Source organism: Fukomys damarensis, unplaced genomic scaffold (assembly GCF_012274545.1).
Source record: "Fukomys damarensis isolate Sample0158 unplaced genomic scaffold, DMR_v1.0_HiC HiC_scaffold_19, whole genome shotgun sequence".
Classification (NCBI taxonomy): Eukaryota; Metazoa; Chordata; class Mammalia; order Rodentia; family Bathyergidae; genus Fukomys; species Fukomys damarensis.
In genome coordinates, this window is record NW_022900931.1 from 27460351 (window position 1) to 27483431 (window position 23081).

The 23081-nt window shown below is 46.3% G+C and overlaps 1 protein-coding gene across 1 annotated transcript in view; it reads right to left on the bottom strand.

The window, feature by feature from the left end:
* Positions 1-1352: 1352 nt before the first annotated feature.
* Positions 1353-23081, bottom strand: part of Ndufa9 (NADH:ubiquinone oxidoreductase subunit A9) — a 26227-nt gene continuing 4498 nt past the window's right edge. The window contains exons 4-11 of the mRNA XM_010611599.3: positions 19986-20077; positions 18644-18785; positions 15329-15431; positions 11118-11185; positions 10021-10097; positions 8070-8165; positions 4743-4809; positions 1353-2738 (exon numbers count right to left, since the gene is read on the bottom strand). Coding sequence (XP_010609901.1) covers positions 2568-2738; positions 4743-4809; positions 8070-8165; positions 10021-10097; positions 11118-11185; positions 15329-15431; positions 18644-18785; positions 19986-20077 — 816 coding nt within the window. The 3' untranslated portion in view covers positions 1353-2567. The remainder of the gene's footprint in view (positions 2739-4742; positions 4810-8069; positions 8166-10020; positions 10098-11117; positions 11186-15328; positions 15432-18643; positions 18786-19985; positions 20078-23081) is intronic.

Here is a 23081-nt window from a genome sequence, read left to right on the forward strand (position 1 = left end):
ACAAACACAAGAGAAAGAAATAATGATAATTTAATTTATCTCAGTAATAAACTTATAAATAATTCATTGCTCTTAAACATCATTGCATGTGTGTTTAGTACACACTGGCGTTCTAAGAATGCAGTCTGCAGGTAAAGCCTGGGACCGTTACTGGGGTGGTGGACTGAGAATGTCCCTCAGAGGCCGCATGGGCTCAGGGATGAGGATGACTCATTGGGCTGCCATAGGGGTGGAGCCGTGCAGAAGAGGTGTTGCTGGGGCGACTGGGAAGGTGTGTCCCCCTCCCGGGCCCCTCCCTTCTCATTTCCTGCCCCAGGTGAGCAGCTCTCCTCCCCCTGCACCCGGCCATCTTCTCCCAGGGAAGCCAGACCATGAGCCCGAGTGAACCTCCCCTCCCGGGAACTGTGTCACAGTAACAAGTGAGCAAGACAACCACACTGTCCCCACCTTTACCAGAAGGTACGCACTCCTCCACCCGTGGACACCCACGGCGCACACAGCACTGAGGGGCCACACCACCAGGCCAGCCCAGGACGGTCTGCTTCCCAGGCCACACAAGGCACAAGCAGGCTGGGCAGTGCAGAGGGGAGCCAGTAACCCTGTCAGCGCCCACACCTAACGGGGAATCTCCGGGCACGTGACTCTCCTTCAATTTTGACTGCACGGCAGGTGTGACTAATGTGCAACTAGGATTTTCCCTGCAGAAAATAAGAGGTGTGTAATAAAATACTGGCTGTAAAAGGGAACAATGAGGAAGAATTAGCTCTAGAGAAAGAAGACGGGTGGTGTTGAGTTACAACACAATTCGAAGGGCTGAGGACAGTGTTGCTTCGAAAACGCAGATGTTTTGAGGGGCGCTGTACCTCACAGCACTACTACATTTCCAAATCCAATCTGCTCTCCATGCCCTGCTGACCACGATGAACAGAGGTGTCTGTTCTGAAGGAAAGGCTGGCCCCGTCTCCAGGAACACCGACCCTCACAGGTCGGTGTGCACAAGGGCGAGCTGCACGTCCAATAAACGCAGGCCTGGGCTGTCCTCCCACATACACGCCCCGCGGCAGCCTTCCACACAGGCTGCTTCTCACACTTGCCACACACACACACACACGGGCCTCCTGGACGCCTGGCCAACACAGGTCCATCCAGCAGACCTGGGAGGGGGCCTGGACACCCACATTTCCAGCAAGCTCCACAGATGCCCACGGCTGCAGACACACAGGCCAGTGTTGCTCACTCTGGGACAAAAGATCTTGGAGCCCGGAGTGGACAGTGGAGGGCTCAGTCCAGCGCTGGGAACCTTTCCCTGGATGCTATCGCACACAGACAGGGCTCAGGGAGCAGAGCCCATGGATAACACTGACCAACCCCGGGTGTCTAGGATGCAATGTGCTGGCTTCACCACAGACCCAGGAGATTTTAATTACACAGGGATCTACCAGCAATAAGCAAATTCCTAGATTCTGGCTGCAAAATGAACAACTTAAACCAAAAGTTCTGATCTCTAGGCACCGGCATCCCTGGCAGAGGCTGAGGCATCCATCTCTCTGGCAGCGAAGTCTTTGTACATGTCTGGAATAGAGATGTGGTCCTAACAGAATGGGCAGAAGGGCCTTGGACAGCTCAAATCCTAGCAAGTAAAGGTTTGAGACCCTCTGTCTATAGACAAAGATATGATCAAAAAATAAGGCAAATGTCCGGATTTAAAAGGTAAGCACAGTGGAAGACACAGGGCCATTAACCTCACACAGAACACTCATCGCACCCTCCTTGCCACGTCCAAGGCAGCTCTGGAAGTTCTTTCCTGTCTTCAGTTGTGCTGTCCTGGCTGCCTCAATGTCCTGAATCCATTCAAACTGTTTTTACCCTTTGTGGTCATTTTGGCTTTCGGGAGGAGCCAGGGCCAGTGAATGAGAATGAAGACACAGTGAAAGGTTTTATGAGCTGCCTTCCTGCTGGGTGGCACTCAGCCTTCACTGTATTTTTTAACAAAACTGCTTCCGAAAGTGGCAAAAAAGATGGGCTAAGGAGTTCAAAGCAAGGGGGGAGCACTGTGAGGGGTACTGACTGTAATGTATCTTTTACAAATTTAAACATTCACTGTGAATTCTGATCACAGTCACATGTACCACTGTTTAAAGTGTGCCTTTGACAAACGTTCGTGTGAACAGACGCCGCTTAGTTATGCAGCCTGTGCATGTTCCCATTCAAGTTGGAGGCAAACACGTGCCACTGGATCATCGCCGTTTGGACACTGGGGGGCTGGTTTTCTAGAACACGCACTAGCAGCAGCCTGATTCAGTACCGAGAAATCCAACCCTTTGACGTCTCAGAGAACACATGGCATGCAAGTCATTTTTAAATACACACGTGTATGTATTTAAGGGGAGTCATGCTCACGTTCCAACTAGCTGGGATTTTCATTTACAAATCCAGAACGAGAGTGCTGCTGAATTTAACTCAGACGTTTCAGGGAACTCGGCACCATGTACAGGCTCTCCAGAGACCATAGGTGCTCGCTAGCCAGCGACCGGACTGACACCAGAACCGAGGGCCGTGTGGGCCCACTAAAAGTTGACAGTCTTGGCAGGCTTCACCATCTCGAGTTCGGCAGACAGCCAGCGGTAAGTGCGATGGACCCGCAGCACCTCGATGGCTTTGAGCTCCAGCGGCGTTGCCTGGACACCAAGGTCCTCAAGGCCGGGCAGGTGGGGCAGCAACTTGTCTGTGATGTGCATCTGTGAAGGGACAAAGGGCCACAGAGGATGCCGAAAACAGGCCAGACAGTGTGCCGTCCTCGCAGCCTTCAGACATGCCAGCGGCCAGGGCTCACACGAGACCGGGCACTCTCAAGGACCGCATGGCGAGGCTTTCTCTGGGGGTTCCAGTGATTGAACCCAGGGCTTCGCCACAGAGCTACATCCTTAGCTTGTTTTCTGAGACAAGATCTCACTAAGTCTCTGGGCAGGGTGGCGCACACTTGTAATCCCAGCACTCGGGAGGCTGAGGCAGGAGGATCGCTGTGAGTTTGAGACCAGCCTGTGCTATATAGTGAGTTCCAGGTCAGTCTCAACTACGTAGTGAGACCCTATCTCAAAAAAAACCAAAAAATAAAATAAGATGTACATTTAAGAGAAAAAAAAAAATCTCACTAAGTCATTAAATTGCCCCAAAGAACTCATGATCTTCTTGCCTCAGCCTCCCAGAGTGCTGGGATTACAGGCAGATACCATCCTGCTCAGCGTATGTTATTTTGATATCAGAACTGGATAAAGGTAGAACACAGAAAAAAAAAAAAAAAAAAAACCCAAAGTGAAACCAGCAAGCGTTGGCCTAGATGCAGCACCGCCACTGGGCCAGGACACGACACAGGGGGAGTGAGTCGCCCAGGCCGCATTCAGGCTGAGGTGCTACAGCTACCAGGAGCCCGGGGCCAGGCAACTTGGCTCAGGAGAGCAGGGGGCTCAGGAGGGAGCCAGGTAACGCAGGGAGAACCCAGCCTGTGCTCCTGCGCCGTCTGTGCTCCTGCGCCGTCTCTGCCTCAGCTGCCAGCTTCTGAATGACAGGGACGGTGCGGCGCCTGCCCCTTGCCTAGGCAGGGGTAACCCGGTAACTGTTCTCAGTCCAGCGCCCCTCTGGGCTGAGGGAAGAGTGACCTGAGATCTGGAGCCTGGCTCACTGCAGGAGGGATGGGGGGGCAGCAGAGAGTGGAGAGAGGAAGGGGCTTGGGTGGGAGTGGGGAGAACACACATATGTGTTCTGCGCCTGGGAGCTGCAAAGTCCCAGTATTATCACAAACATTTCCACGGGAGGGTCAGAGAGGAGTGGGAAGATCTGGCATCCACCTTGACCACTGCTGGCCAATAAAGAGGCCACAGCCATATGCAGTGACTGACATCAGAGTTGGAATCAATTCAGATAAAGCACAAGCTTCACGTCTGCAGTCATACTAGCACACGTTCTACTGTGCTCCAGCCACGCAAGCAGACAGAACACTCCCCTCCCTGCGGAGCGTGGAGGGGTGGACGGGGCTGGCTCGGATCCAAACTGGAGAACAGGAGCAGCGAGGGGCTCCTAGACTCTGAGCACCAGCAGTGGAGAACAGGACTCCCCATGGTGGAGCTCAGGAGAGGAGAGGTCTGCGTTCTACGGAGACACAGAACGTGTCAGGAAACTACAGACAGAGGACTCACAACTCCGGGGGGAGACAAGGCCTGGAGAGACACAGCTGCAGCGCAGGGTGGTGAGCCTCACTTAGAAAACAGTGCAGACAGAGCGGAGAGGCTGGGATGGAGCGGGTGGGAGGGCGCCACAGCCGCAGCAAGGCCTGAGCAGCAAGGAGGGTGGAAAGGCCGGGTAGCAGGAACACAGAAGGTCCCACTGACCCCGCTCCCCCAGGCGCACAGAGATGAGGTCAGAGGCCTGACTTCCGGATCAGCCAGCAGGAAAGTGAAGGGGAACCTGGAAAACCAGTTCCAGGGCAAAGAAGGGAACACTGAAGTGGGCCGCAGGAGATGGAGCAAGAAGCTGCCAACAGCAGTGCAGGCAGCGCCTCTGAGCTTAGGCAGGAAGGGACACAGGGGCAGGAGGGGAGAGGGGAGCTCCAGCAGGGGCAGTAGGAACCACGAGGCGAATGCATATTCTGATGGCACAATCCAGCTGAGAGCAAAAGTGAATCCTGCCGGAGACGAAGGGAGCAGACGGGAGCAGAGGAGTCCTGCGAGCTCCCCTGCAGGGCTCACCTGCTCTACTTTATCCCGCGTGGTCCAGGGCTCGAACGGGCTCATCTCCAAGAGCCTTGCCGCCAAGCTGGAAAAAGAACACACATCACTCTGCCCATAAGATCCACAGGACAAGGGGCTGCTGCACAGGCAGGAATTCACTGACTTTTTTTTTAGAAGGTCTCACTATGTAGTTGAGGCATGTAGCCCAGGTTGGCCTCAAACTCCCAGCAATCCTCCTGCCTCAGCCTCCTGAGCGCTGGGATTATAGGTGTGTGCCACCAGGCCTCCCTGCATCTTTTTAAGAAAATAAATGACATCCTGGCTCGACTACCTGTGAGGCCACACATCTTTTGAGTCCCTGCTTCCCTTCAAGACAACCCAACTCGTGGGTGGAATTGAGGACTCACCCTATTCTCCAAAGAGACAACTAATCTTAAAACTAAACCCTAAAACCAAACCACAAAAAAAAAAAAACTAAACACTAAAATGAAATATTACCAACGATCAACAAAGCAACCCCAAAACAACCCAACACTCAACGAAGTCCGTGAGATCTGACTTAATCTGAGCCTGAGACGTTCAGTGTGCTATCAGTCAGGATGCAGGGCAAGCTGAGCAGGTGCAAGACACACAACACAGTCCTGAGGGCTGCAGCCCTCAAGCGGTGCTGCAGGTCTACGATCAAGTCGGGAGAAGAGCGCAAAGCCCAGGAAGCTCCTGGGCTAAATCACTGCATTCATTCTCCATGTGCCAGGGACAGTGGCCGGTTTTCCTTCGCTCACCAGAGTTCCTGCTCCTGTGGTGAGCAGCCTCAGGTGGTGGAGGACAGGACCCTGGGCCTCATGGAGCCTGAGATCTGACAGGAAGTCTGCTCTGTGCCGCACCAGCACCTCCGCCAGGCAGGCCCTGTTTTTCACCCATTTACCTCCCGGGCTCATGCACAAGAGCTCAACCAACAGCAGGATCCACCACTCTGTGAAAGCTCAAGAAACCTCACTTCCACGGAGGAAATGGATGAAAAAGGGAGCCCCAAGACAGGTCAGAATTTCTCTAGTGACATAAAATCTCTGATTCCAGTTAACCTGTCCCAGTAGCCAAAAAATATGACTTACTGAGCTAACATAACTTTTAACTAAAATAAAATAAAGGAGTACTTTACCCCTCAAAGCCTCCAACTCTCCACTGTTTCCACCTAACAGATCACCTCTGTGCTCTACTCCAGGGCCTTGGGGGGCCATGCCACATGCGGATGCCAGCCCCGACTGTTAAGGCTCACAACAACCTGGGCTACAGCTGCTCTGTGACCTTAAAGCTCCCATTCAAATGACCCTCTTCAGCCAAGCGTGGTGGCGCACGCCTGTAATCCTAGCACTCGGGAGGCTGAGGCAGGAGGATTGCTGTGAGTTCAAGACCAGCCTGGGCTATATAGTGAGTTCCAGGTCAGTCTCAACTACATAATGAGACCCTGTCTCAAAAGCAAAAACACCAAATGACCCTCTTCATCCTCGGGGGCCATCTCTGGGTCCTTTATCGAACCTGCCTTCTCTGCAGCACTGCAGTCACAAATGTTAACAGAGCTCCCATCTGTGCTGGGCACAGTTCTAGATGCCAGAGATGCGGCTGTGCACAGAGCTGCAAGGCTCCTGTACACCCTTCTCCTCAAACTCCTTCCCTTCAGTATCTAGGTTTCCAAGCTCTTCACTGGCATTTAAGTCGTCACCCTCCTTGGTCAATTCCTCTTACTCTGCTGCAGTAAGTGGAGGTTTCTCCAGGCCTCTGCGGCCTCTCTTGCACTCCCTTACACTTTGAACAAACAAACAAGCCTGGAAAGTAGAACAATCCCAGTCACTACCGTCATGCTGCACCCTGACTGTGTGTGTGTGTGTGTGTGTGTGTGTGTGTGTGTGTGTGTGTGTGGTTTTATTAGTGCTGCTGCACACAGGGCCTCACCCATATGAAGCACGTGCCCTTTCAATGAGCTACAGCCCCAGCTACCTTGACTATTTTCCTAGTACCCCTAACAGGCCATAAGCTTTTGGAGAGTTTACTGTAACACCCTGAGTACCTAGAGGGCTGCCCAGTATATAGCAGACATTCAAGAAGTATTTGTTACATGAATAAATAAGGAGTAAATTGCTGTGTTGGCTAAAAATCACTCTGGCATAATGGATGTGAAAATCTCCTTGTTCAGACCATTAGGGTGTGGCAAGACAGGTCGCACACTTTAAACCCACTCACAGAAGGAAGAATGAACCAAGAAACAAGGAAGGAAAAGAAGGCAACACAGGCCAAATCTAAATCAGCCTTGCTGCTTTCCCACTACATAAGCAAACTGCTTAATCAAAAAGGACCCTTCCACCTATGGAAAAGCAGCACCAAACGGGGAGATCTGGTCACTCCATTTCACAATCTGCCAAGGAAGACAATTTTCCAAATTGAGACTCTGGGCATTTTTTTTACACTGTTTCAGCTGTTGTTGTTATGGAAGGAATCAGTAAGTGACACACAGGCAGCAGAATGAAGTAAAATAACAAATTTACTCATCGATAAGGGTCAATCGCACATAAGCTGTGCCTGGATCAATGACACACTGGGTTACAACTCCTCCTTTTATAGGGTTTCACAGCCTTGACTTCATTTGGGTGGTTACATTTCATTCTCACCATTCAAATCATGGTCACAGAATAGTTAATCCTTTCAACACAGATGTAACAGTTCTTTGCAGTTGGGGAGTTTACCTTTAAGATTCGCCTAGTTATCTATTCTAGGCCATATGAAAAGGGTGTTCAGGGTCAGGGGAGTGAATGGTAGCAATGGGTTCTTTCATTTAGACACTTTTACGGTCAGGTGGCTTCAGTCTCTGGGAGCTCAAGACCTTGCTGACCCTGTTATCTCAGGGTCAGACCAAATGCCTCAGTCAGCAATTAGTGCCTTCAGTGCCTGTTAGTTCTGAGCTAAACAAAGCAATCTGCTGTGAAAGACAGCAGAAGCCATTTTATATTATAACACTTTATAGGTTTTTGCCATTTATAAAAGTTTTCCCTATCACTGTTTGTTCTTCACAGAGATCAAACACAAGACCTTGCACATGCTATGCCCCGGCCCAACCCAGTGGGTTTTAGCTGGAGATTAGGAAGACCCTCCCAACCACGCTGATCTACAGCTCCCATCTTAGACCCTCTGCTTCCTCCCCTGCTAACTCAGGACCCAGGGTGCCTCTCATCGGAGGGCTGGAGACTGCTCTGCACATAAGGGACACGCTCCCCGAGACCTGAGGGAAGGACCAGGAGCAAGGTCTCAGGTTAGCTGTTTTCAGACAGTGCACAAGAGGAGCACTGTACTTACCGATAGGCAAAACGGGGTATGGGGTATGGGAAAAAGGGCCTGAAGGCCACAGCATAGATGTACTGCACAAGGTCAAAGAGGAGGTACCGACTGGGCCTAGGGAAAAAGACACACAGTTATTTACATGACAATACTTGCTCCTGGCAAATTTTTGTAATTTAACAAAACTACATCTTTCTTATGAAACAGAAAAAATACACACACTATAGCAAAAACAGATCAGCACAAAGAAGTATCACCCCCAATCTGACTGCCAGGGTGAAGGTAATACATCTGCCACACACCCTTTTCATTCCCTGACATGTATCCCTCCTCTCTTGCATGACACATATGACCTATGCTATAATTTTTAAATTTAACACATCATAATCATCTTTTTATGCCACTAAATATTCTACTGCTTGTTTAATGACTGCAGATTTGTACTGCACATATGCATAATTACTTTATCAATTCCTAGGTTTGGAAAATTTAAGCTAATAAAAATCTTCCTTTATAAATAAATACTGTTTCAATGAACATGTCTGCAGTAAATATTTATATACCTATCCATGATTATGTATTTGGAATATAGCTATAGAAATGGGACTAGATCAAAGTACATTCTGAAATTTTAAAGTTTTTATTGAGTATATCTGAGCTGCCTTACAAAATGGTTATGCCAATTCACATAAAATGCTAGTAAGGCTACCCCGCACCAAAACAAATGTGCCAATCTGCTAGGACAGCAAGGTCCTCTGTTCTAATTAGCATTTCTTTTCATGTGTAAGATTTATTATTTCTTCACATTTCTTGCCATTTACACATTTATTTTCTTTCTTCCTAGAGATTCTGTCCTATATATATATATTTTTTTGGGGGGGGGTTGGGTTTTTTTTTGAGACTGGGTCTTGCTTTGTAGTTCAGGCTGGATCTGAACTCACTGTATAGCCCAGGCTGGCCTCAAACTCATGGCGACCCTCCTGCCTCAGCCTCCCAAGTGCTGGGATTACAGGCATACACCACCACACCCAGCAATTCTTTATATTTTAGCAATATAGTTGGGAACATCTTTTATGATGTGTGTTTTGTCTTTTAACACTGCTTCTGGTATTTATATAATATAAAACTTTAAACATTTTACTTAATCATAACTATTGATTTCTTTTCCTTTATAGTTTGGATTCATATTTAGAAAAGCCCTCCATAGTGGAATAAATTTCCATATATTTTGTCTAAGGTTTTTTTTTTTAAACCATAGTTCCTTCTGGGACATATTTTCCTATATAACATAAGGTGAAGAAGTCAGTGAATTCTTCCCAACATGTCAGCCTACTGCTTTACTGAATCATTTATTGAATGAACCCTTCCCCTTGCATTAAAAATGTCACCCTATCACACACTATTTTCTTATGTATATTTGGGACTATTTCTCCCCATTCCATTGATTTGGATTGCTTTTAATGGTCAAACCTAACTTTAATAAATTATCATTATTTATAATACATTTTCATATCTCCTCACCAATTTTCCTAATCTCTCTTGCCTCAGAAAATCTATGATTACTGAGAGCTGAATGAAGATAATTCAGTGAGGACCTCATCACTGTGACATATTTTACCAAAGGAAAAAAATCCATGAAAATGTCATCATGCGCTACGAGAAATACCATACCAAATCCTTAAATAGCTTCCTTCAAATCCCAGAAAGCACTGCCATGATCACTGCAGGACACAGGACACATGCTGGCCCAAGGTGAACTTCTAATTTTACATTATGGGAGATGCAGACCAAATCCATGTCTGGGTAAGTGAACTAACTGTAGGTAATTTATTTCCTCTCCAGCTGTTCTAAAGCACTATGCATTAGGAGACTCTGATGCAGTAAAAATGTAACAAATCCACGAGGGACTTGTTTAGAAATTGTTGTTCAAACCAAGGCTCTTCGGTTAAAGTCAACCCTAGGCACTCACCCAGCGAAGGCGAAGGTTTTCCCTTTGGCATCTGGATCTTTAACAGCATTGACAATTCCTGTAGCTACATCAACAACCTATAGCAATTAAAACTTACGTTTAAATCACTGTCAAAGGAAGCAGAAAAGGAAGATGCAGAGATCGGAAGGAAGCGGGGAGGGGAGCGGAACACAGGGAGAAAGGAAAGCAGGCAATCCCACCCACGGCTCAAATGTGATATAATTTTAAAATGGCATCATCTATTTTCAGAAAGCATCTTTAAAACCGACCTTCTCAAGAGCTCAATAATCCTCTCAGTCAACCTTCACCTATGGGTCTTTTCTAGTCGGGAGCATCTGCCTTCAGACCGCTCAGCCTCTCTGCTTCCTTTTCCCCTTCTCTCTCCTCTCACCACTCCTCCCACCACAGACTGAACTGCTATATTCTACTATAAGACTCTCAAAAACAGTCATTTTGTACCGATTTAGACCCAAGATTCTCAATCAGGGAGGGATGATTTGGGCCCCTAGGGGAAATTTGTCTATCTGTCCAACTGGAGGTCGAGGGTAGGTCTACTGGCATCTAAAGGACAGAAATGGTGTGAAACATCCTAAAACAGTCACCACAGCAAAGAACTACCTAGCCCCCAATGTCACAGTGCAGCCAGTGAGGAAAACTGGCCCAACCTAAGGGGTCCAACAGGCTGCTTCACCTCTGCGCTCCTCTGAGTACTGTGCCTCTGTGTGAAGTAAAACCCTCCCCCAGCTCCCTTCCTTTCTTCTGAGAGGCCCAAACCCTCTGCTGTAGCTATGCAAGACCTTCTGCCACACTGCATGGTAACCATCCCACTGAGCTGCCTGTGCTGGAGCACAACGAGGAGACAGCAGCTGTCTACCTATCTATTATCCCCACACAAATGGTGTGCCTGGTACGTTAAAGTTCAGGAAAGCTTTCTTAAGTGAATGAACAAGTGAAGACAACACATATCTCCTAGGTAAACTGAGAAGCAACAAGCTGAAGTGTGCGGACCCAGAAGAAAACGATGAGGTAGCAAGAAAGAAGCAGCAGAATGAGATCAGAACAATGACCACCCAAACCCAAATTCTCCCGGTACTTACATACACTGGCTGCTTCACCGTCTTCAAGCCCAAGGAAATAAGAGGCACACCAACAAAATAACGAATGTCTGGCAGAAGAAATGAAAATAATGCTTAGAAGGCCTAAGCCGCAGGTTAAAATAAATGCTGGGCAAAACAGAAATAATGCAAGTGTAACTGACTCTAAGGAAGCTAATGATCCTGGTGAGTAGCAATCATCTGTTTTCAGACGGTAAACATGGGATGTAAAAAAGCCAAACCTTTAAGGACAAAGACAAGAAGGTAGGGGGCTGACATGGCCTGGCAACAGCATCCTATCTCTACTGCCAACTGCATGGTCATGCCCAGGATGGGGCTCGAACCATACTCTATTCTAGGAGGAGCACAAGAATAGACAGATGAGTGATATGGTAAAGGCAACCTAGGAAAGCAGCTCTGCTAAACATGGGAATTTAGTATGAATAGAGCTCAAAAATCAGTGGAAAATGAAAATATTATTTAATACATGGTACTGTGATGACTGCTCTACTATTTGAAAAATATAAAAGATAATGGCTTATTTCTTACCAAAAAGAAAAATAAATCCCAAATGCACTACATGTAAAAGAAAAAATTTAAAGCATCTAAAAGTAGAAATTTACAAAGCATCAAAAAATACTATAATCAAAGTAGTAAAAAAAAATACATTAAAAATTTCAAAATGTTACAAAAAATTTAAAAAGACACAAACAGAGACATCCAAGTGCAAGGACTGGAAGGCTTCTTGTTACAAGATGGCTTACACGGATCTCTTCCAAAATTGAGGCGTTGTCACACAGCGGTAAAAAGAGGTGGGGCCTTAACCCAGGGGCACCTGCTTCAGGAGCAGCATCAAGGCCTTCAGGTCAGAGGCTCCGCACCGATTTACGAGCTCCCAAAATTGTGAGCAAGAAATTCCTTTTCTCTATATATTTTCCAGTCTTGGGCATTTTGTTAGAGAAACTCAAAACAGAGTAGGACAGTATCAATGCTGTCCAAAGCAATTTTTAGATTTCACGCAGTCCTCATGATAAACTCAATGGTGATTTTCACAGAAAGAAAAGTCCAACCTGAATAGCATACGGAGTCTCAAGGGACCCTGAATAGCCAAACAATTGTAAAAAAAGAACAAAGCGGGAAGTCATACTTCTGACATCAATGCTTACTACAAAGCCACAGCACTCAAAACAACTGCATGGCAATCAAAACAGTGGCATGACAGACATGAAATAAAACACAGAAAAATAACCCTCGCATACATAGCCAAATGATTCTTCCTTTTCTTTTACATAAGAGAAGACAATTTATTTGAAGATGGGGAAAGAGGACAAGAGAGATGACAGAGGCTACTCTGGACGACTACGGAGAGTTCCAAATTGAACTGCTCCCAAATGATCTTTCATGAGGGCGCCAAGGCCGTTCAGTGGGGAAGGACAGTCTTCGGCAAGTGGTGCTGGGAAAACTTAACATACACAAATAGAAAAATAAAACAGACCCAACACTGTGCCATAGGCCAGAAAGTCACTCAAAAACGATCCAAATCTAAACCAAAAGCTAAAACCATAAAATTCTTAGAAGAAAACAAAGAGGGAAATCTTCTCGACACTGGAGTTGGCAGTGATGTCTTGGATATGACACCAAAAGTACAAGTAACCGAAGTAAAAGTAGATAAACTGAATTATAGCAAAATAAAAAAATCCTGACTCAAAGGGCAAAGTTAATAGAGTGAAGAGGCAACCCACAGAATAAGAAATATTTGCAAATCATGTGTTGGGTAAGTGTTTAATAATCAGAATATAAAAAGAATTATAACTCAACAACAAAATAAGATAATGAAATTTTAAAATGGCCAAAGGACACAAACAGCATTTCTTCACACGAGTTATACCAATGGCCAACAAGTATGTGTCAAAATGCTTAATATCACTTAATCATCGCTAATCAGAGAAATCTAATTGAAAACCACAAGATTTCCGTCATGGCTAACTAGTGGCAACCATATGTGAGGCTCTAAAGACCTGCTCTGAAACTCAGAGGCACAGAAACGGGCAGTAAGAAAGCCAGAAACAGGAAGACAAACTAAAGGGACAGACGTGAAATAGATATCCCCAGCCCAAAAGGGAGAAATAGGAAAGAAAAAAGGCCAACCAGTCCCAAGCATGTCCTAAATCTAATAAGACAAACCCCACCTAATCCTAGTAAGCCTTATGGCCCTTAGCCCTCTTGCCCTCCCAACCCCGAGCTGACTCTCTCACTGGCCCTCCAACCCGAATCTGTGGGGCAAGACCCATCCCAGCAGCTCCAGGGGCTGTGGAGGGCCTGCCCTCCAGAGACTTGAGGCCTCTTCTCAGGATTCTGGGTGCTCTGGTAGAAGCCACAGGGCATGCGAGACCCAGGAGGTAGCTCTGAACACCTCTGAACCTGTCTGGGGTCCTTCTTTGCTCTTCTGCAGCCTGGCCCTATGGGGGCCTGGCAGCCTCCTTCCATTCTGCCCTTTCTCTGTCCCTCCAGTTCAGAATGGCAGTGTCTGCTCATTCAAGGCCATCTCTACTCCTGCTTCCCTGAGATCGCTGATCAGCCCACCACTCAAACCTACAGTCTCTTTATCGACCGCATCCCTAATGTTCACTTGAAAACAAGCCTTCTCATTTTTTGCAATATGGATCAGCTGTCTATTTCTCAGATCTTCCAGTTCTGGTTACTTAATCCTCTTTCACTTCATCTTTTCCTTTCACATTTATCATAAGCAGTCAGGAAGGGCAAAGGCATTTCTGCAGCACTCTGTGGAGCAATCTTCTTAGCTAAATAACCAATCTCATCACCTGCAAGTTCGTTCTACCTTCTACAGGACCCCAGCCCATAGTTAAGTCAGATCTTTGCCACTTTATAGCACAGTTTCCCTTTCCTCCAGGTTCCAAAGCACCTTCTTCATTTCGACCTGAGCACTCACAGAGGTCTTCCTCTGGGCCATATTTCTAGTACATGCCTCAGAATCCCTCTGTCCTATACCCATTGCTCAGTTCCAGAAGTGCATCTTCATGTTTAGGTACGCATAACATTAGTTACTCAGGTGCGAGGGCCAAAATCTGCCTTAGTCTGTTCAAGCCATCACACTAACACACCACAGCCTACGTGGTTTAAACAACAGAAGTATTTATTCAAAGCTCCAGAAGCTGAGAAGCCCAAGACCAAAGCACCAGCCCATCGGGGTCAGGGTGGGGGCTCTTCCCAGCTTGTGGATGGCCAACTTGTCCCAGTGCCCTCACATGACCTCTCTTCCATGCATGCACAGAGGAAGCAAGATCTTCCTTCAAGGTCATCAGTTCCAGAAAATTCGGACCCCCACCATACAACCTCCTTTAACCATAACCATCACCCTAACTCCCTACATTCAAATAAAGTCACACTGGAAGTTAAGGCTTCAACATATGAGTTTGGGGGAGATATAATTTAGTATAAATCTTACATTGCTTATATTGTGCTACAATTTTAAAAACAAAATAGAAATTAACGCAGAATATCAGAAGACACAATCAGTAGAAAACACATAATACATCAAAACATACAGGCACATCCATACAAGGAAATATCATTTAGCTTTACAAAAACAATAGTTATCCCCAGTACAAAAAAAAAAAGAATGAGTTACCAAGCCATGAAAAGATGTGAAAAAAGACCTTAAATGCACATTGTTGTGCAAATGTCCATCTGAAAAGGATATATACTGTATAATTCCAACTGTATAATATTTCCAAAATGACAAAATTATGGACACAGTAAAAAGTCTGTCAGGACTTTTATGGCAGAAGTGTGTGGCGGGGAGACCAACACATGGAATTCAAGTGAGGTGAGCTGGAGAAACTATTCTGCAGGACATCCCAGCGTCTCGCCAAGCACAGGGCAGGGAGGCCAAGATTTACCCCCAGTCTCTAACTCTGAAGCATGCACTGTTAACCTCCACCTTCAGGGGCTGAAGGAAAATAAGACTGGTACCACTGTAAATCCACTGCTACCACTGATTTTAGCTGGACACTCACCTATTCCCCAAGTAGGAAAGGCCATATGGACTATAAAAATACAGCTTTAAGAGAGAAAAAGGCAACTGAGGAAGAAAACCTTATTTTTTCAAAGCAGAGAACACTATCAGCTTGTGCTGAGCTTTAATGTGATTAACCAGGGTCCATTATTTCCCACTATTAAGAAAGAACACATACTTGCAAAATGATTGAGGAATCGATCCTCTCTCCCAAAGATGCTCGATGGCTTTATGATCGTGGCTTCTGGAAATGCATCTCTCACTTCTTTCTCTCCAACAGCCTGAACAACCAAAAGCAAAACTGTTCTGAGACACCCTATCCTTATAATGTCTGCTGAGGTTCTTTATGTTTTTATTCCAGGGGAGCTTATGCTGAAGAAGAGAGGAAGTCAGAGCAGTGTTTTTCCAGCCTGTTTTTCTTCCTATTCACATGGCCTCCAGTCTGAGCCTACAACCTAGCAGCCCGCCAGAGAAAGAACTGTGGACTATAGTAACGGAGGTGGCAGAGGACACACTGACCTAGAGTCGGCCCCTGGCCTTCCTCATCAAGCAGCTGTACAGTTCTCACCTACTCCCCCAGCAGAGCCTGGTGATACCAAAGCCCAGTGGGTGTGCCTCTTGGGCTTCTGAGCCTCTCCAAGGCCTCCCCTTCACCCCTCCTCTGGCACTCAGCTCAGTGAGACAACAGATCTCACCATGACACAAAGGGCCTGTCAGAACCTAAATGAAGACATCCTGCCCTCAGATGACGACCCACACACCCAGCCTGCTCTCTGCTCCTGGGGTGCCTGCTCCTCGGCCTTCTAAGGAACTCTGCCCACTGATTCTGCTTTCCCCCACGGACTCCTCCTGCCTCCCTGGCCTCCTTTGAATCCCGGATTCGATTCCACATTCATCTCTTACCTACTGCATCCTGTGAATTACAGGGCCTGTGCCTTTATCCACACCAGGCCAAATCGTAATCTTGCTTTCCCTCCACCATCTTTAACAACTTGCAGAAAATAAATAAATACAAATCATAAATTGGTGCCACCATAATCCATGCCACAGATTTTAACTGGGCTCTGGTTTTTCCCAGAAATGCTGTTTTTCTCTAATTGATATAGTCTCCCACATAACAATTTCAAGGCTTTCCTATTTTATTCAAATTTCAGGCTTTTCTCTCTATCCCCTTCCTTCCAGTAAATGACTTTACCTCCTAAACATAAGATAGCAGAAGAAAACCACCTCAAGTCCTCACCACTAAATTATAATCACAGGTGTGTGAAGCACCAGTTTCTTCCTTTCCTACCACAGAGGGGCAGAGCCATATCCTGGCTCTGGCGCCCCCTCCTGAGGGTGCTGGACCCACTCCTCCCACCTCCTAAGGAACCTGCCCACTTTACCATCTGTCCCTATGTTCAGCCTTGCTCTCCAGCAACACCTCCCACGGCCATTTAAACAATGGAGATCCTCTGCTGCAAATGTGTGAAGAAGGTCCAACTCCACTTCCCCTCCCAGATTCTATCCCTCTGCTCGTTCTTCCAACCAACTACCTGCAAACGTACCTCCCTTCCTGGGCCGCTGCTCTGCTCCAGCGCACCCGTTCCTTAACTGCCCTCTGGACTCTGGGTCAATGTATGCACCGAAACTATTTTTGACAAGGTTACTTTGACGAGATGACCTCACCGCCAACAGACCCAAGACTTCCCAGCTCTCATTCAGCTTGATGTCTCAGGGACACTGGTAAATAGCTTTTCCCTCCTTGTGACACTGTCTTCCCCGGCTCCTAGAACGTGCAGCCCCTCTAGCTTCCCTACCTTACCATACCCACTCTGCTCAGTGCATTTGTCATGTCTGGTTTTCACACGTGCCTCCTCTCCTATCAGAGAACAAATCACAGTTGTCACTCCACACCCAGTTCAAAGTCCTCTTCTCAACCTACATTTACTCATGAGGACATTTTGCTACTCTAATTAACAACAGATGGTGGTTGATTTCCAAATGTATATCTGCAACAACCCAAACTGTCTTCTAAGCCCATTTCACCACAGCTACTTGAATGACTGATACACACCTGAAACCCAAGTCAAACACTGGACCATCTTCTACTCCCTCAAGTAAAATGGGCCGCAATCTTTGCGGCTCTTGGAATAATCGAGAGTTTAAAAAACTACTACTATTCATGTTTCTCTCCCAGAGATTTTAATTGGTTTGTGGTACACCTTGGGCATCAGGAATTTTCAAGTCTTCCCCAGTGATTCTAACTGGAAACTAAGGCTAAGAACTCTACCCCAAAAGTCTAGTTTTCCTCAAGTATCTACATTACCACCTGCCCAGTGGCTTAAGCCAGGGAGCCAGAAGGCTTTGACACCCCTCTTTATTACCACTAACACCCCAAGCCCTTCTAACAATCATGAAATCCAGATTTTAGTGCTGGGGCAGAGGCCAGCATGAGCACCCTTGTTTTCATTTCCTCTCTGTCTAAGATGCCTGGGCCCACCTCCAGCAAGACAGAGCTCATGCAGAAAGCAGCTAGAGGCCTGTTCCTTGGCACCAACCTCTGTGGCTGAGGTATTCTCAATGGATCTCTTGACCAGGGGAACCTATAAACGCTTTATGTTTAAGCCAGTTCACACGGGCTTCTCTGCTGCTAGTCATGATGTGTTCCCAACAGGCATCCTCTTGCTTATTATCTGCTCCTGTAGTGCAGTTTGCCACTTGGTGACACCTGGTGCATCCAGAATTCCATTCCCTGGGGAGCCAGACCTAGCTGTGGACTAGGGCCTGGACTGCTTTACTGGCCACTGTATCCCTAGTGCTTACCAGAATACAAGGCACAAAGTCAGTGCTTAATAAATAGTAAGTGAACACAGTGAGTCAAAGAGCCAGAGCCATTTTCAAGGACTCCACTGCCCTCACCGGCATGACTACAGATGGGTTAAGGATGGCAGGAGACACACGCTAAGGGCAGACCAGGCTCTCATTCTTCCTATCAATCCCTGAGAACAAGACACCAGGAACACAGTGGCCAACCTTGCACAAATCTGGACTCCAGTGTGGTTTCCCGGAGTACAAGAAGACTAAATTCTGTGAAGAGCCATTTTCCTTCGCAGATATCTGTCCCTCTCAGGTTCAGCCTTCACATCACCTATGGAAGAATGGTATGAAGCTGTGGCTAGGCAAGAAGCCGGAGGAAGAAAAATGACCCTTTCAGCACAGCAGGTGACCCCAGAATGCTGTCTGTGTCCTTCTGTCTTAACCCAGAGCAACCTGAAGTATCTGAGGGCAGGTAATAATGCGGACTGCTCACTTGGGAAGCCTCTCAGAGCAGAAACAGAAGGCGTGTAACTGAAACGCCAGAACACGGCCCACACACACCTCATGTAGGGTATGAAGAACCCTCTGAATTCTCAATACACTGCTGAGAAGCCTTTCTCACTTACATCACACTTCAAAGGAACCAAGAAACTCTGGCTCTACAAGGCACTTGCCCGATGGACTCCTTAGTTACCTTATTTCTCAGGTATCTGGAAGAGCTTTTAATGTCAGCATTCAGATGAGAAACATGAATGAGTTTTTCAACTCCAGCCTCCTTGGACACTTGAGCTATTGCTTTGGGAATCTTTACAAAAACATCCTCAAAATCGAAGTTTCTAGAAGAAAACATAAAGGATTAGGTAACACCTCTGACTCAGAATTTCAAAGCTTTTTGTGATATGCTCATTTTCACAATGGTGGAATTCATAGCAAACATTTAAACAGTCGTGCTTTAGTTCTAAGTCAAACTTCATGTTTCTCAAAGTTGACAGGCAGGCTCACTGTCATTACTGTACCTAATACAACTCTACATTATAAATCCATCACAGGTAATATTCTGTGTTCTCAGGAATTCTGAGGGTGAGGCCCTTTAAGGAAACCTGGCTTTCCAGGCCTGGTGGTGCACGCCTATAATCCCAGCATTGGGAAGGCTGAGGCAGGAGGATTGTCATGAGTTCAAGGCCAGCCTGGGTTACATAGTGAGACCCTGTCTCAAACAAACAAACAAACAAACAAAAACTTGTTGTGTGGTTACTGATGAGGAAGGAAGTGTTGGGAGCTGGAAAAGGAATTATTTCTCACCCCCCCACACTTTATTTCCCTTGAAGGTAAAAAAGAAACTAAAAAAGAGCCACCAATTCAATGCCTAACATTAACTACATTCACTCTGTACAAGTCACTGTATTAGTCAATACAGAACATATAACATTAAACAAGAGCCTTTATGGCATTAAAGACCTTGGAAAATATTTACTGAAGCAGACATGTACAAACAAATCTGATTCAGCCTTTAATAAAAGCAAACAAAGTATGGAACTATAAAAGAAAAACTTTATTTGTTGATAATCCACAGGAAGGCTAAACAAACTGTTCGAATCAGTACTCTCAACATCTTCAATGACGAGTGTGCAGAAGGGGTCGAACACTGTCCACACAAGGACAAAGTTCCTTCAGTGAACCAATGCACAGCTTGCTGAGCCGTGAAGTAGGCAAAATCCGACCTCCTGACCCCACCCCAGATCAACAGAGCCACGCACAGGTCCAACTCCGGTCCTGCTCAAGGTGTTCACACCAAGCACACGGACAGACAAGGACCACACGCTGCCATGTCCTTGCCACGCCGATAGCTACACCAGCACATCGCACTGCTGCCTCATAGCACACACACCCCGACCCAGCAGGGCAGTCACTGGGATGTGAATGGATGCACAACCAGCCCCTACTAATGATCCCATGAAAATGGCACTACAATGCCATGAGATGTCTACTGAGCCCCACAGACTGATGCAAAAGAAAAAGATGAGCCAGAAACTCACGTGGTTTCCCAGTCTCGTCCGACGAGATTGATGACCAGGTTGCTGTGCTGCACTGCTCTTCGGATAGACTCTCTGTCTCTCGCATCCCATTCCTGTTAAATCACAGCCGCCAGTCAGAGGATAGTTTGCACCTGTATTGTCTTACTGCAGTGCCTTTCACACAGGGTCCACAGGGCACCACTGAAATGCCTCCGAGGCCTTGGACTCTGCAGATTCCAACCTCCACAGCCTGAGAGGTTGAAGCTGTTTACTCAGGTAACCAAATAACAGGCCTAGAAATGGGGCTGCTTGTATTAAAGGAGCGCACTTACTTCTGTCCACCCAACTGCCCCTCATGTTTGCAAAGGAAACCGGAATGCAGCCAGAAAGCAGATCATCTGGGAGGGAAACAGACTTCCTCTTGCTGGCAGCAACCAGTTACAGACTAAAGACAGGAGGAGTGTGTTTTAAAGCCTAGTGTCAAATTGGGTTATTTGTGACTACGAATCTCTTTATTTTGTTTAATTTGTTCCTGTTTTATAATCCTAGACTTACTAATTTCTACTTTGAAAATATGAAAAACTGGGCATGACAGCGCCACCTATAATGCGAGCAATCTGAATGGCTGAGGCAGAAGAATTACAAGTTCAAGTCCAGCGTGGGCAATTTAACAGCTTAACCATCTCAAAATAAAAAATAAAAAAGGACTGAGGATATAGTCTGAACGCTACGTGCCTGTGGATGAATCAATGCACTAGGAAGGGGAAGGAGTGGAAGGGGAAGAAAGCCAAGGGTTGGGGCGATGGAACAGACAGAAAGCGGACATGAGTGTACTAAAGTCTCTGCGCAACCTGGGAAGGAGGGAAATCAGCTCCGAAAACACAAAGATGAAACCCTAGCAGGAAGAATGGGTTAGAGCTGCTAACAGACGGCAGAGCATAGGCCACTGTACAGCCCAGTAGTGCTGGAGTCACACAGACAGAAATGCAGCCCCAGCTTGCTGTGTACTAACACTGTCAAGCCCCATGTAACGTGAGAAAATGCAACCTACCTGCGTGGTGGATGACAGGAAATATAACAAAATCCGCAGCAGCGAGGGAGGTACTCAACAAACACCTAGTTCATACATCAAGAGTTGAAAAGGCTTTTTCAGAAAAGATGCCAAGGGCGGGGGAGGAACCAGTCAAGATGACTAAGAGTAGAAGAGCTAGAGGCATAACTGCACCCAGTTCCCCAGAGCCCAAAGGAAAGACCAAAAGGAAATCAGATCATCAGGGAGAAGGTCCAGAGGGCACAATAAACCAAGGGGTCAACTAGATAGCAAGTTGAAACAGGGACTAAAGCAGGGAAATCACACTCCACCCAAAATGGGCCTCCCTTCTCAGAAATAAACACTGAACACAGCAATACACTGAGTCCCCTGTGGCATGCTCAGAGTTCAACTCAATGCCAGACACTATCTGCAAGAACAGAATAAATGTTATATGGCTCAGTTTTGGGAGCCCACATCTGCCAGCCAGTCAACCGTTTTACCCAGCACTTGTGAAATACTTTACAGACTCGACGGTCAAAAATGAATGAGTCACACAGAAGCAGGGGAAAGTCAAGCTCTTACAACAATAATAACAAGAAAATGACAATAAAATTTTAGAAAAGAAAAACTTTAGAAACAAGAAACTTCTGATATAAGTATATTGTTAGCTTTTGAGCACTTAGTAAAGAAAAAGAAAATACCATTAAAAATAAAGTCCAAATTTACAGGGGTTTCAAATAATCTGTATGAATACCATGTCAGAGATATCAAGGATGTTTACCTAACATTTTTCAAAAGAAAAAGCATGTAAGTGGAAACGCTTAGCTCCATGGTAAGAGTAGGAAGCTGCTAAATGTACAATGAAGCCAAACATCGGGCTAAGAAGGCACCAACTAGTAGAACAGCTACAGGTATTTTTGAGGCAGCACAACTCTGTGGGGACGCCACAGGGCAGCTAAAGCAAACCCTTAGAGACCCGCCCAAAATGCTCGTGACGTCATCGCCCAGAGCCACTACTTCATTTGGAGCATGCGCACGGCCTCTGTGGAGCTATTTCTGATGCTCAGGAGACGCTGGGGTGCCTTGCCTCTCGTGCCAACAGAGGAGGCTCTGCATGCCCCCTGCGGCACTCATACCACAGGTTCACCATCACTGCCGTAGAGTATTTAGCATCCTCAGCTTCTACCTTATAGATCAGTAAAATCACTGTGCCCCAAAGGAGCCCAACATATTTCTAATCGCTGGCTGAAAGGCTCTCCCTTCTCCTCTGCCTCTGCCTCACACTACAAGCACTACTGGCCTAAAAAAGCTGTAGATTAAAGAGTAGCAACAGAGAATGCTTGTAAAGCACTGTTAGCAAGCAAGCTAAATTATAATGCACTGTTTATAACTGTTTTCTATGAAAGTACTGTTCAACAGAAACAAAACACAGATGTAATTCTGAATTTTCTACTTTCTTAATCTACATCCTGAATTTTCTACTAGGCACATTTGCAAGAATAAGAAGCAATCCATTTTAATAATATATTTCATTTAACTTGAAATATCTAAAATATTATTTCAATATGTAATAACTAAAAATGATATACTGAATATTATTTTATTCATACTGTCTTTGAAATTTATATTTTAGGCCCACAACACATACCGATTTAGGCGTGGCCTATTTCAAGTGCTTGATATGTGGCTAGCAGGTATCACACCAGACAGCACTGGACTAGAGCAGGAGTTAGCAAGCTATAGCCTTCAGGCCAAAAAATGTGGCTACCACTTAATTTTGTAAATAAAGTTTTATTGGCACACCCACTGGTTTATATACTGTCCATGACTGCTTCAGGGCTATAAGGGCAGAGCTCACTAATTATGACAATACTCTATGACTGTGGAACCTTAATTTTTACTCTCTGGTTCCTTACAAAAGTTTTGCCAACTACTAGCCAGGCACAGAGGTGCACTGTAATTCTAGCACTTAGGAGACTGAGGCAGGAGGATCACTGTGAGTTCCAGGCCAACCTGGACTACAGAGTGAGTTCAAGGCAAGTGTCTGAACAACATAGTGCAACTTTGTCTCAAAAAGCAAAAAA